Below are 15,748 nucleotides of genomic sequence, written 5' to 3' on the forward strand. Positions count from 1 at the left end.
AGGTTTAAGGCCTTGGCCGCCCTCATCAACACTACACTATATGTAGACCCCTACTCCGAAGCCATGGTCGGAGGGGAGACAAATTTAGTGTCTGGCGAAGTGTCAATACCACTGGCCTCTCCAAGCTCATATGTCCAGTCCTGTTGAGACTGGCACTCCAGTGCCAGAGGGTCCTCAGACCCCTTCCAATCTCCCTCGTCACCCATTTCCAGTAAGGCAGGATTAACAGACGAGCCTCCTCATGGAAATAAAAATCTCCAAAGGCCGTCGGAAGCGGCGCCCAGCGGCGCCATTCCGGCGCCAGAGTCGGACCAGAGGGAACATTGGGGACGGCGTCCACAGTGGGCATTGTGTGAGCGTCGGGGTGGGTCGGAGGAGCGATGACGTCGCTCCAACCTCTGATGCCTCTTACCTGAGGACTTGGAGCCTGACGACCGATGTCCACTCTCGGAGCTGCGATGACTCCGACCCCGCGACCGGTCCCTCTACCTCCCGTGGGACCGGGACCTGGAACGGCGCGGGCCGACTGCCGGAGTTCGAGTCGCTTGCGGGACCGCTCCCGCCTAGCTTTAGACGTCAGGGCCCGGTAGTCGGAGCAGGTGCGATCGTCGTGGTCAAGGCCTAAACACTTCAGGCACCGGCGATGGGGGTCCGTAACCGACATCAGTGGGTCGCACTTCGAACAGGGTTTGAACCCGGGCATCCCTACCGGCACCGATAGAGTCGAAGACTCTAAGAAAGAAATGATCAAAAAGATCAAAAAGTTCAGTCAAAAAATGGCTAGGTGTAGAGCTTCTCCAGATCTGCGCTAGCTGGCGCGGAAAAAAGAAGAACTGACGTCAGCGCGCATTGGCGGCGTCTAAGTACTCCAACGATGTCATTCAGGCGCTAACGACGCGGGTACGCGGAGCCGCGGACGACGCCTACCGACGCGAAGGGGTATTGCTACGCAAAAATTTCCGGATCCAGTCTGACGCCTGGGGATATTCTAAGGTAAGGAATCTATCAGTAACGTGTCTCTTTCAGATAGTACAAAGCAACAAAAGATTGCTTTCAGTAAAGAATCCATCCATGAATTAAAGCGTTTAATGTGCAATGACTTACTGTTCTTGTGAGATTTAAAACAGTCCCTCATGTATTTAAAAGAAAGCATATTGTCGGAGGTGGAATAATACACCAAACAACCAACAACATGAGTTGAAAGAGAAATACTCCTTGGGTGGAGAAAATCCCATACTGTACATTTTGAAGAACTGATAACAATAGGTCATCAGGCAGCTTCATCATCAAGCCAGATGTAAAAAGGACTACTATCTGTATTCAATTCATGCATGAGATAACGAACGGAATGCATCATTTTTAGTATACTTTTCAGATTAAAAAAAAAGCCCCTCATGCATTGCGGTACAAGCACTTCACAAGAGGCAGAATGATACACCCAAACAGGCAATATCATGATGGGGAGATAGATACTCGCTTTGTCTGACCAAAGATGTTACAGACTAAATTTTAAATCAATGGCTGTCAAAACTGATCCAAATGAACCAATGCTTGAAGTGGGATGACCAGAAAAGCCCACTCTACATATACTGAAAGCAACAGGTAACATAATTCTACATTGCCAGGATAGACTTAAGGAGGACATGCACAAGACGTAAATATACAGTCAAGTCTCTAGGTCTCACTTTAGGTATGCATAAAGGTTATTAAAGATAACACAGAGGTAGAAATAGATATTCAGTTGTTGTGATTCAAATAAGGGTTTAAATAATTAACATTTCAATGCTTAGATGTTACAAACATTACAAACCAATTAAAGTTTTGTAGAGTTCTTAAACAGTTCTCACCTGGACATCAGTTTGTTTTAGCTCCTTAGCTTTTTCTGTTACTTCTTTAAACCTTTGCAATTCCATGCTATCTCTGTGACCTACAGTAACAAAATATATACAAATTACATTTCCAATCTAAAATCCAAATAACACTACGGCTACGCACGAAGACTAAAAGTGTTGATACAACAGCTGGAACGTCAGCTAGGATTAGAACATTTCTTCTGCATCAACATCACAGAACTTTACCAACTGGCATAAATGTAATATTTTTATCCCTATTACATTTACCAAACGTGTGCAACAAATTTATTTTAACAACAAAAAAGAAAAAAAATACTATAAATGTTTTACTCTTCTTAAAAGGTCACATCATGTAGTCATACTAATCTACATCTAAATACAGGAATTTATAAACTGAAAATATAGATTAAATGTTCTGAAACAAACACTTTTTTCCGAGGCATTAGAATGACATCCCACTCTTATGAGAAAAAGACGAATAAAATGTAGTAATATGGTTGGCTAACAAATGTTTGCAAGGAAAAAAAAAAAGTTTTCTACATCTTTATGTCATTAATAAAATGAAAACTTTCCCGGGACCTAATCTCTGATGAACTTCATTTTCTGACAATGTACAGCAAGATGAAAGAAGTGCTGCCTTGAATCATCAACACCAATGGTTTTCAAACTTTTTAGTACCACGGCCCTCTTCTCTGACCCACAATCTTTCGCAACCCACCTACCTTCAAAGGAGATTAGGAGGGGTGATTATTTATATTTAAATAAAGCATTGTGTGGTAGAACATTGTCACTTATAGATACCAGATTTTCAGTTGAAATGGTCACTAACTTTGCACAGATGTACAGCTTTACTGATAAAAGTATAGCATACAGCATTCTAAGGCTAATGTGCGGAAAGAGGTTTCTGTAAATATTTATCATTTAAGCATCATCAATTAAATTGGCTTTGTCTTTTTTAACACACTAACTAAACTAATCTGGTAACTTCCTGTGGGGGAACCCAAGACACACAATGGCTTTGGCGAATCTATACCTACCTACAGACCAAGGAGGTCTTGCTGCATCTTGCTATGAGCACTATGTGGCTGCTCAACTACAGTGGATAGCCCGTTGGCTCGCAGACAGGAATTGTGTGGACACGGCAACCACACAGCCGCCCCACTCTCTGCAGCAAATAGTCAGACTTTTTCACCCTGCTACTAAGCCTAAAACGCCAATGCCATTGCTACTAGCGGTGGCATTCAAATGCTACCGCAGATATCTGTACATCACCAAAGGCGTGACTCCCTATGCGCTGGCAATACCGCTGGAGGGGTCTCCCAGTGGGCCTACAGTGCTCAGGAAAAATCAATCGCGTAGTGGCTAGAGGAAGGTCTCCAGACACTAGGGGATCAATATTGAGATTGCGCGCTCGTACCGTATACGTCTCTAGTAGATGACGAGGGGTTTCCACCAAGACAATTCCTTACACATCACTCACTGATAACCACATTGATAGCCAGATGGGGGGGCATGACTAATGAACCAAACCCCCACCTTAGCATACAGTATCTACATGTCATGTGACGTGGAAGGCATCTTGTACGCTGGTTCGAAGCATCCCTCAGGACCCATGCGGCATTAAGCCTGAACCCACTCCGTCGCAAGTGGGAACTTAACTTGGGGCGACAGTTAGCAGATAAAGAATGGAAACAGATACTGGAGAGCCCGGTACGCATACCTAGAAATATGAGGCTTAGACAAATACAGTTATATATTATCCACAGGGCCTACCTCACACCTGAGCTGATCAACCGATACTTTAACCGCTCGTATGCGACGTGTCCGAAACGTGCTGAACCAGGGGCTGAGCTGATACTCATGTTATGTAGCTGCCCCCGAATAGGTGTATACTGGCGCACAGTAAGTAGACTGTTACACACATGCACAGGCCACAAACTGCCCTTTGAATGGTCGGAATATCTACTGCACCAATTTAAGAGAACCTCTGCATAAGGTAGTATCTAGGTTCCTGGATTTGAGGTAGTGGTTGCTAAGCGGCTCCTAACCAAATGGTGGAAAGCAGAGGATCCACCACATGTGCGAGCGTGGAGTCATTCACTACTAGCATTGGCCAAAGCAGAAAGCATCAACATCAAACACGAAGAAACATTAGGACTGCGAAACAACCCCATAGCAGCCTTTTGGGAAACCTTCGTACACGCGCTGCAGTGGGTTAAGGCGGGGGGATCTGAGGAACCAACCGATCGGGAGGTGGGCGAGCAGATAGCATGAACAGCACATACCATTAGTGGGTACGCCGCAGTAATCCATGAACACATATGAGCCAATTAAGTGTCTGTGCAGGCGTGGACACCACAAACGGAAGATGATAAGTGATGGCTTAACAAGGATATACGATACAGACATGTGCGGGACAAGGGGAAAAGATCATATGGGCAGGTCACTGTTATTGTTTTGTTATTTGTTGTCTCATCTGTTCTAAAGCCTAAGGTGAATGAACTGAAAGGACTTTTGCTAAACGCCACAGCTGTTCCCTTTACTCTCCATTGTATTTCACTGTAACTCTGCACTGTGTGCAATGATGGTTTGAAGGTAGATGTTGTCGCTGCTTTCTCATAGGAGAAACTGTGGGATACATACGACATGCATGTTACAAACTGTGTACCTGTAACTAAAAACTTTTACATTGTACTGATGGCCAATGGTTATGCATGCATTACAACCTAGACTTTTGTTACATGAAGCAGTTTTACATGCAATTGTTGCCTTTCACAAAATTTTAAAAAATCAATAAAATAGTGGAGAGCCGATCGGGCCTGCGTAGGGCGGCGAGGCGTCTTGACCTTCCCTCCCCCCTGGATTGAACTTCCTGGGCGGCTGCTGTCTTCTGCTGTGGGGAGGCTCGGAGGCCGTATCGGGCCTTGGTGGTGGTGGCTGAGGACGGAGGAGCTCCGTGGGCCAGCAGTGAGGTGTCCGAGCAGAGGTGCATTGGGGCTGCGCCTTGGGCCTGTCGGCCGCGTTCCTCTTGCGGGGGACCCCTGTGGCTTGCGGCTGGGGCCATATCCTCCTCTGATTGTCATTGACTGAGTGGGGCGTGGGCGCACGGCCCACGCCCCACTCCGGAGACCGGGAGTCTGCCCCTGCGACCCACCGCGCTGAGCACGGTTCGCCTAGAGACTGTTGGAGAGAGCCAGCTGGTGTACCTGTCGTTCTGCCTGACTCCTGAGTTGCTGGTAGTGATGATCTCTGGGGTAGCGAGTACTATTGCCTGGAAGAACCAACCCCGCTACGATGACGCAGGATCGTGCTAGTGGTGGCCACACCAAGCAAGGGACTATTGATAAATTCACGGAGGCGAGCCACGCGGCCGGGGCTGTGGGGTCGCAGAACCAGGCACCTGACAATGCAGCGCTGTTGGCGGCAATAACCCAGTCCAGAGACATGCTGGACGCCAAGATCGGGGCTGTGGGATCGGACGTCATATTACTCCGCCAGGACATGAGGAATGCAGTGGAGCGCATCACTGGCACGGAGATCCGCATATCGGAGGTGGAAGACGACATGTCCATTCTCAAAAAGAAGGTCGCGGACATGGAGAAAATACAAACGGGCCTGGCCATGCGGGAACAACCTACGCTTTGTGGGATGTCCGGAGGGCTGCGAAGGGGACAACGTGGACCGATTTCTTACCCAGTGGCTGGGGGGCTGGCTCCCCCCGGAAGTGCCCTCTCGCTGCTTTGTGGTGCAGTGGGCCCATAGGGCCCTGATGCAGAAGCCCCCACCTGGGGCCCGCCCGCGGCCGATCATCGCCAAATTCCTAAATTACTCAGATCCCGACACCATCCTGCGACAGGAGAGGGTGAAGGCCTCCGTCACGTGTGGCAATGCGAACATCCTCATCTTCCCGGACTATACACGCTTGGTGCAGCAGCAGCGACAATCCTTTCTTGCGGCAATGGCCCGTCTTTGAGGCCTCAAGCTTCAGTATGCCCTGCTTTATCCGGCGTGGCTGAGAGTCATCTTCAAGTCCCGCACACTGTTTTTCGATTCCCCAGAGGAAGTGTTCAAATGGACGGATGAAAAGTTAAAAATTTGGGTCAACACTTCCCCGGGTAGAAAATCGGACTTTTCCTCGAGTGGAATGGCCGCCGAAGGCCTCAGGAGTCAGCAGCGACGTAACAGGAGATCGAGGTCTAGACGCAGCTCGTGCTCTGGCTCCGCGCTTCGACAGCGAGATCCGACACCGGAGCAGCAATCGGAGGTGAAATGATGTATGGGACTTTCGAACAGATCTAAATGTATGGTAATTATGGATGTCTAGGTGGGCCAGTCTCTTTAGGGCTGGAAGCCTGGCCCAGCAGGAGTGGGTGGGTGGGAGTGAAGTCCTATAGTTGTGGGTTGTCAATTGGGGATCCATTGGGGGGGTGGTTCTTGTTCCCTCGTTGGGGACTAGGCTACGATCTGACCGCGACAGGTGCTTCCATGTTAGTGGGGTACGGGGTTGGGGGTGGAGGGAGGGGTTGACGTGGGGGTCTGGGGTTGGGGGATTGTTTGCACATGTTTTGATGCTATATGTCTGCCACATTGTTTACATGCTGAGCCACAGAGACACCTGCAGCTTACATAGAATCATTCCATCATGTCTACTGCTGAGAGGGGAGGGCGGGTAGTCCCCGGTTCCCTGCTTAGTTGGAACGTGCGTAGGGGTGCTTGATAAGGTGAAACAGGGGGGAGTTCTCCAATTTGCCAAAAGAGCCGGTGCAGATGTACTTCTGCTCCAGGAGACTCATTTGCTCAGCACAAAGGCGCTATGCCTGCAACGGTTTGGGTTCAATCAGGTATTCCACTCGGGATTCACAAGGGGCTCTTGGGGGGGTTGCGATCCTTATACACCGCAGGGTCTCGTATACACACAAAAAACTCTGGACAGATACACAGGGCAGATATGTTATTGTACAGGGCAGGGTGACCCTGGGTAGCATTTATGCTCCACCTCCGCTACAGTGGACTTTGGTGGAGAAACTTATGTCCCTTTGGAGCGACATGCCGGATACCCTCTCTGTGGTTGGGGGGACTGGAACGATGTGATGGAACTGGGTAGCGATGAATGGAGGAGTGGGGCAACTGACGGGGGGGGGCCCACCCACCAAACTACATGCCCTAGCCACAGGACTCGATTGGACTGATGTATGGAGATACATGCATGGCCCACATAGGGAATACACCTACTTTTCCACGGTATACGACTCATTCTCCAGATTGGACTACATCTTTGTTCCCAGGGGGCTGACACATAGGATACTATCTGCGGCTATTTTACCGAGAGCCTTGTCCGACCATTCGCCAGTGGCCCTCATGTTCAGAATAGGTCCTGGCAGGCAGCCATTTCGGTGGCATATGTCGGGTGGCACCTGCTGAAGGACGAGTACAGGGAGCACATGACCAAAGAAATAGATCATGAACTGGTTTCTAACTTAGGCTCCATAGAATCCCCAATTACCCTCTGGGAAGCATTAAAACCCACGTTGCGTGGCGTCGATATTTCCTAGTGTGGTGCAACGAGAGGCAGATCTAGAAGCGCTGGAGTGAAGGGGTTGTGAGGCGGGGCGGTGGACCTGCCAGACGACAGCTCGTGCTGGTTCAGCAGCAGTACACTGCGGTATTGATGGAGGAGGCACAGCAGGCCTGGTTAGCCACTCGTAGTCGGGTGTATCAGTGGGGGGAAAAATCCAGCAAGATGTTACACTGCTTGTGTCAGGGCACACTCCATGCCCAGCCGTTGCCCCAAATATTAGATCGGGAAGGGGTGCCTGTACTTGAGCCCCCGGCCATCGCGGAGAGCTTCGCGGCATACTATGAGGAGCTAAAGGCGCCCCAGGAATGCCTGGCAGACTATGTCATCCAGTGGTTCATTGATGATCTTCCCCACGGTCAGTCTCGGACGAAGTACGAGAACAATTAGATAGGCCCCTGTCCAATGTTGAATTGGGTGCCGCTCTGGGAGAGCTGAATCCCGTTAAGGCTCCGGGCCACAACAGCTTTCCGTGCGAATTTTTCAGGCGATTCTACGTACAGCTGGGTCCGCACCTCTGTCCGGTCGTGGAGGAGGCGTGTGGAGACGGCATGCTCCCCCCAGATTGGCGACATGCGGAGGTGGTGGTCTTTTTGAAGCCGGGTAGACCCCCAGAGAGCCACGCGTCCTACTGCCCTATCTCACATAGCAGATTTGGTCCACCCCGATCAGGCGGGGTTTATGCCTCAGAGAGCGACTCGACATAATATTAGGCGCACCCATGTCGCGATATCGGCTTGGAGGATTTGGGGGGGCGGGGGGAGGAGAGGGGAACTGGCAGCGCTGCTTTTGGCGGACATGGACAGAGCCTTCGATTCCCTGAGCTGGGTATATCTGTTCGCCCTGCTGCGACGCCTCAATTTTGGCCAGCGCTTCATGCCTTATTTACAGCTGCTGTACACTGACCTCACGGCGTTCGTACGAGTGAGGGGCGCAGTCTCTCGATTCTTTCAGGTCCAGTGGGGTACCCGACAGGGCTGTTTCCTCTCACCCTACCTATTCACGCTCGCCATGGAGCCCCTGGCGGCGTAGGGGTGTATAGATGCCCAGCTCAAGGGTTTTCGGTGGTCACCGGGCCTTGCTGATAAAATAGCTCTCTATGCTGAGGATGTCTTGTTCTTTCTCACCGATCTGGATCGGTCTGGGCCGCGGCTGCTTCGTATTCTGCAGATTTTTGGTGAAGCCTCTATATGAATCCGGGTAAGTCGACGTTGTGGGTACTGGGTGGACAGCGGAGGGTGGGAGCATGGGCTTTGGGTCTTCAGCTGGCGTCTTGAGGGATGAAATACCTGGGAGTGTATCGGTCAGAAAAGTCGGCCGCCTCCCTGGATCACAACCTTACCCCGGTGTGGGACCGCACGCACGAGGACTTGAAGGTTTGATCCCGTATGCCGCTAATGATATAGGGCAGATCGGCCATCTTTAAAATGGTGGTGCTCCCTCGTCTATTGTACCAACTACAAAATCATCCACACCGGATTCCGCCCCGTTGGTTTCAGCAGGTCAACTCGCTGGGTGGATTTCTCTGGGAGGGGGGAATGCTCGGATGGTGTTGCGAACGTGCTTTTTATACTCCTATACTGGGGGGCTAGCCACATCAGATGTTCTCTCTTACTATCAGGCGGCACACTTGCTGGTTCTCAACAAGTGGTGGTATGGCGATAGGGGCGACCCTGCCTCCGTGGTCGAGCGGCACCTAATGGACTCGGCGTCAGTGCATACGCTGTTGGACTCCGCCTCCCTTCGGAGTTGCCTTCCCTCCGCCACGCAGGTGGTATTTTATGTCTGGAGGCAAACGCTGGGCAGAATGGGGTGGTGGAACGTGCTTACCCAAGAGACTCCTCTCTGACAAAATGGTCATCTGCCCCGCGTGGATGCTTTGCAGGGTTTCCGGGGTGGGACGCGATTGGAATCTCCTCCCTGGGGGATGTGATGTCCCTGAAGTCCTTTCAGAATCTGCAAGATGAATTTGGGATGCCTCGGTCCCAGTTTTTTAAAATACCTTCAGTTTAGGCACGCACTGACGCCATACTTGACGGACCTAGGACCCCTTCCCGAGTTTAGTCCACTAGAGGCCAAATTGTTTATGGGCGAATTACCTGATAAGAAAATCTTACGTATCTACCAGACATTGGTCCACCACTGTTCCACCGACTTACACAGACTCAGGACTGCGTGGGGGAGGGATGTGGGGGACTTAGAGGAAGAGGATTGGGCAGAGGCCTTGGCAAGCCTGAGGGGGGCAGCAATTTCCACTCGCCTGCGACTGATACAGTTTAAATATTTACATCGCACCTACTTTACCCGAGAACGCTTATGGAGGGCGGGCATGATTGGCTCCCCCGAATGTCTCCTATACGGTACAGAGGAGGGTAAACTTTTGCACACTGTCTGGGGTGCTAGGCGCTGCATATATTCTGGAACGGGGTATTCACGTGCTTATCTGAAGTGTTGGCATGGGAGCTCCCATACGCTCCAAAATTTGCTTTGTTGCATGTGATGGACGGGATTGGGGGTAATAGGTACAAGCTTCACCTGTTATTGCTGGGCCTTACACTGGCCAAAAGAGACATTGCCAAAGCTTGGAAGGCGCCTCAAGCTCCGCCATTGACTGCCTGGAAGAATGGCATGGACTTTTGTATGGAACTTGAGCAGCCTATATTCATGGCTAGGGGGTGCTCCCGTAAGCATTTTAAGATCTGGAAGGGGTGGGCCGACTACCGTGGGCTAGACTTGGACCCGCCGCCATAGAGGGCCGCCCTCCCGATGATATGACAGATGGATCAAATGTGAAGAGAAGACCACCGCCATCACTTTCATGAACACCCGAGGGGTGCTGGTAAGGCCAGAGGGGAGCACAGTAAACTGAAAATGCTGGTGGCCTACCGTGAACCGCAGGTAACGCCGGTGGGCCGCAGGATAGGAATGTGGAAATATGCGTCCTGCAACTCCAACGCTACTATCCAGTCTCCAGGGTCGAACAGACTAGACATGAGCCAGAGTAAGCATCTTGAACTTCTCCTTCCGGAGGAAGCGATTCACGTCCCTGAGGTCCAAGATAGGACGCAGGACATTGTCCTTCTTGGGCACCAGAAAGTAGTGGGAATAAGTACTACGTCCTACTTCTGGCACAAGAACGGGCTCGATGGCCCCCCCTTTGGCCAAGAGGGTCCTGACTTTCTTTTGAAGAAGTGCCAAGTGATCCCTCAACATGCGGTTGTACTGGGATGGCATGGCTGGAGGGGTAGTCTCGAAGGGGAGAGTGTAGCCCCTGCGGACTATATCTAAAACCCACCTGTCCTAAGTGATGATGCGCCAGTGGGGGGAGGTGATGGTGAATCCTGCCGCCCACTGGCATTTAATGGGCCTGAAAGACTGGACTGGGTAGGTTTTGGGGGCATTAGTGGCCAGGGTGGAAGTGGACTGACTCGCCCGCCGGCCCCCTGAACCGCCTCTGCGGTTACGACTTCCGCGCTGAGACTCTGAAGCGAACATGCTGGGGCGCCCCTTCATCGTATTGTAAAGTTGGCAGCATCTCTCCCCTCAGCAATAGCCTTCAAGGGCACTGTCCATGCCTCCTCCAGACACTGAGGCAGCACTTGCACCTCCGTATCCCACACAGAGTGGGAGTAACGGCCCAAGAGGCATGGGGTGTTCACAGACCACAGCCCTGAACTGGCAGAAGAAAAAATCTTCTTCCTAAATTGTTCCAGTCTCTTGGATTCCCTGTCCGGGGGTGCGATAGAGAATGCGCTTTGGGACATTGAGGCTTCGACAACCCAGCTCTCAGGGGTGGGGTGTTGGGAGAAAAAAATAGGGTCGCCTGGGGCCGGGCGATTGTTATTGTTATTATGGGTTTATATAGCGCCGGGTCACCTACAGGTCTCAGGGCACTTTGACCACAGAACATAACATCCAGGAGAGAGAGAAGGTGGAATGCCTAGGCTGGGCTGAACGATGTTCGGAACAAGCTGGTCTTCAGGGCTTTCCTGAAGCGGAGTAGATTCTCCTCCTTTCGGAGAGTTTCAGACAGGGCATTCCAAAGCTTCGGTACTAAAACCGAAAAAGATCTGCCTCCCATTGTGGCCAGCTTAAAGCGAGGACATACAAGGAATTTGGCATCAGAGGACCTAAGATTTCTTTCCGGCCTATATATCTCGATCCGTTCCTTGATGTAGGTCGGGGCCTTCCCGTAAATGGCTTTGTGGGCTATGCAGAGGCTTTTGAAAACAGACCTCTGTCCAATTGGTAACCAGTGTAGGTCTTTTAACAATGGAGAGGCATGGGTTCTCCGCGGGAGATTGAAGATAAGTCTGGCGGCGTCATTTAAGACTACCTGAAGTCTGTTTGTTAGTGTTTTTGGCAGGCCTAGGTTCCTATCCATAGGAGCCCATGTGTTGGGCCTGGACCAGGTGTCCAAAAGAAGGTCAGAAAGTGCCTCATTGAAAGGCAGAAGTGGCTACTCCGGCTGAAGTACTTCTGTCAGGAGGTTAGTACTGACGACCACGGTAGTGAGTTGGAGGTTGAGGGCCTCTGCCGCCCTACGCAACACCACTGCATAACTTGCATCCTTCTCCGTAGCCACGATTGGAGGAGTGAGGTCAGGTGAGGTGTTGAGACGGCTATCATCCCTCAGTTCCTCTGCCCAATCTGGGTCATACTCACACTGAGCTGTGAGAGGGTCCTCAGGCCCCTCCTAGTCCTCCCCTTCGTCCTCAGGCTGATGTGCAGGCCGGAAATAAGGAGCCTGGATATAGGGATAGAAAGGACCCATCAGTGTCGGAATCGGCTTCAAGCAACGCCGTTCCGGCTCCGTGTCCATGTCGGGGCTGAAACCGGGGGCATTGTCGTCCGGTGCCACGGGCGACATCGGAGGTGGTGCCGGCGGGGTCGGTGGAGGTGTAACTAGTTCAACCGGGGTGGACCGGGATCCAGGACGACAGCGATGCTGGAGCCACCGACAGTGAAGAGCGAGGACCCCCAGCAGGGCCTGACAGCCCAAAGAGGCAGGCTATGGCTGACAGGAAGTCCTGCAGCTAGGCCGGAGTCACCGTCGGACCCGGGAAGGGCGGGTAGGCCGACGACGACACTGTAGGCTCCGCTGGAGCCGCTTGGGAGGCACCATGCGCACCCTCAGCCGCGTCACGTGACGGGCGAGGGGAAGTCATTGAGCGATGATGCTTCTTCGACTTCTTGTGCTTCGCCTTACCTGACCCAGAAGCGAAGGCTCCGATCCAGAAGAACGATGGTGATGGTTCTGCGACTGGTCCTTCGACCTCCCAAAGGACCGGGACCTTGAGCGGTGCAGAGGCGACTGCCGGTCTTCCAGCAACTTTCAGGACCGCTCCCGCAAAGTCTTCGGTGCTATGGCCCGGCAGTCGGGGCACGACTTGGGGTCGTGGTCGCCCCCAGGCAGTAGAGACACATGCGGTGCGGGTCCGTCACCAACATCATTCGATGACAGTCCCCGGAAGACTTGAAACCGGGCATCCCAATGATACCAGGAGTCGATCGACTCAAAAAAAATTAGACAAAAAGCCTCAAAAAAGTCAAAAAATGCCTTGGGTTATTACTCTCTCCAGACCAGCGCTTGCTGGTGCAGAAAAGGAAAGAACGGATGTCAGCACGCGAGGGTGACCTCTAAGTAGCTGCCGCGTCATCATCTCGGCGACCACGATGCCAACGACGGACGCAGAGCCGCACGACACCACCTTCTGACGCGCAGGAGTACAGCTGACGAAAACGTTCGATAGATTCCTTACCTTAGAATCACCCCCAGTCTAACACCTGGGGATAATTTTAAGGTAAGGAATCTATCACTATGTGTTTCTTTCAGTAGTTATTTTTAGCAACTGTGCACCATTAAGCAGCATCGTGCAGCTCTGTGTCTGTTCCGTTCCACCCCTGATGTGGCATCATGCCCATTATCTCGGCAAGTGGATGTAATTTTCTTTCTGATCTCTATCTGCGTTGGACACAGATCCCATAAATACCGTGATACACCAGTTTGCAGATCTCCAATGTTGGAAAGATGTTAATAGACTTTATGAGTCCATTCCACAATATGGGAAGGAAGTTAGGTGGGTGAGGAATCTGCAGTTAGATAAGAATCTCTACCAGAATAAGGCGTTACTGAAGGTAAATTGTAAATTGTGTGTCTTGTAAAGCGCACTGCTACCCGCACTGCAGGCCTCGTAGCACTATAGACCGCAGGGGAACCCGTCCTGGCTTTCCCTGTGAGATAGTCCCTCCTGGGAGTCTCCAAGGTGAAACCAGGCATCCCCGGCGTTTGTAAGGGGCTGTTGTGGAGATGAGGCAAGCTTAATGCCCAGAGTTGCTGAGTGTGATCCCTGATTAGAGTAGGCACCGAGGTGAGAATTATCAAGTCCGCTGATCCTGGTCCAAGACCCTGCCGCGTCGGGAATCGAACCCTGATCCCAGGCCGTTCTCTGCTCTCGGGTCTGCCGCCTCTAACCAGTGAGCCACACCTCTCCACTGGTAACTTCCTTTTCTGATAAAGACTTCTAACCACAGATTCCACACCTTGTGAATATATACCAAAACTGTACCTCCTCTGTTGGTGGGTCTGGATCAGACCCAGAAATCCTAAAGGACAGATCGGGCAAAGTGCCTTTCTTGATGGGCAGGGCAGACTAGATAACGGTGCTAAAGGACCGTGTGAAGGATGCCCCTAATAGCGGCCTGGCAAATGTCAAAGACATCCACACCGTGAACCAGCGTAGTGGTAGCAGCCTTTGCTCTGGTTGAGTAAGCATGCAAGCCTTCTGGAGGCTGCTTCCTGACAAGCTTGAAGTAGATTTCTATGCACAACACGATCCATCAGGAGATGGTTCTCATTTGCACCACTTTCCCTCTATTGGCTCAAGAGTAGCTCAAAGAAAGTGCATTGTCTAATATTTCAGTACAAGACCAGAGGCTACCATTATGCCTTATTCCTTTAATGCGACACCACAGAGCACTTGAAAGAACATTACATCATAAAACGAAAGGAATCTAGAATAGAACATCCACACAGTAGGAGTCGTCCATGCACAGAACAATCTTGTTTTTTGAAATGCTGCTCCTCGCTCAGATAATTACTTCTTTATCTTAACAAGCTTTTCATATAGTTATTGATACTAACTTAGTTTAACATTACTTTGGTTTCCAATCTTCCTGTTTATTACCAGTTGTTTTGCTGTTTGTATTCCAAGACGTTTTGGTGTTACATAAAATAGCATTAATGGGCCTGTGACAAAACACAACAAGCAGGTCAAAGATTTGTATTTTATGTAGACCGCTCAGGGGCCCAAAACCTTTGCTGCATAGATTTTTGTGTTACCTGTGGGTCATAAGTTATCATTCTTGTAATATAACTCAGTGAGTTATGAACCAGTGTGAAAAAATTGCATGCAAATTATAAGGTTTAGGAGCACAAAAAAACCCAGTTTTTTCCTTAATCTTTTTTACTCTAAGGTCGCTAAAATGGTTCCTTTAGATCAGTGGTACTCCTAGTACGGTCCCCAGGCCACCAGAGGGCCAGCAGACCTTCATTGGCGGTCCACGGACTTTGCCATGCCATATTTACATTGCCAGTGAGGCTGACAGTAAACACAGAAGATGACCGCAGCAGCACACGTAATGAATACGTATTAAATACGTATTCACTACGTATGCTCCTGTAGCCATCTTCTGTGTTTACTGCCGGCATCTGGCCTCTGCAACCTCGCACATGGCACAGTCGGAAAGCTTCCTAAAAGGCCCTGTAAATGTCAGCTGTAAGCATTTTCACAGCTGACTTTTAAAGGGCATTTTAGGAAGCTTCCTGTTTTGTGTTGCCAATGACGTCCTCTTCTAAGTCATCTTTTCCTGCAGCATTTACTCCACCCAACTAAGTCTGTTCAATAAACGTTCTATTGCCAAAGCAAAGGAGTTGCAACGGGAGCTAGATTTGCATCGGATTTACCTAATTTGTTCACAGATGACTATGAATCAATACATTTGTACAAATAAGAAACCCTTTAAACACAATATAGCCATGGTGAACTGTGATGGGTTGAAAGTGCTCCCTCTCACTTGTACTTAAAAGGCTCCCTTGAGCTAACAAGTTGTGGTATCCTGGTTCGGACGCCATGTGCGTTTCTCACTAACCTGTCTTGCTGCTCAGCCTATGTGTATGAATGGTGGAATGTTGGAGTGTGTGAGGTAATATAGAATGTGTGGGATGCCTGGTGGATGGATGACAGTTGGAAGAGAGGGCTGAGCAGCAAGAGAGCTGCTCCTGGTGGGGCTTTAATGATTATATGATTTGACCTAATTA

The 15,748-nt window shown here is 50.5% G+C and overlaps 1 protein-coding gene across 1 annotated transcript in view; it reads right to left on the bottom strand.

The window, feature by feature from the left end:
• Positions 1-15,748, bottom strand: part of LOC147733678 (transient receptor potential cation channel subfamily M member 7-like) — a 1,990,815-nt gene that overhangs the window by 468,105 nt on the left and 1,506,962 nt on the right. The window contains exon 27 of the mRNA XM_086958252.1: positions 1,848-1,927. Within this exon, the coding sequence (XP_086814378.1) occupies positions 1,848-1,927 (80 nt within the window). The remainder of the gene's footprint in view (positions 1-1,847; positions 1,928-15,748) is intronic.

This window comes from Lissotriton vulgaris, chromosome 2_1 (genome assembly GCF_964263255.1).
Source record: "Lissotriton vulgaris chromosome 2_1, aLisVul1.2, whole genome shotgun sequence".
Lineage (NCBI taxonomy): Eukaryota > Metazoa > Chordata > Amphibia > Caudata > Salamandridae > Lissotriton > Lissotriton vulgaris.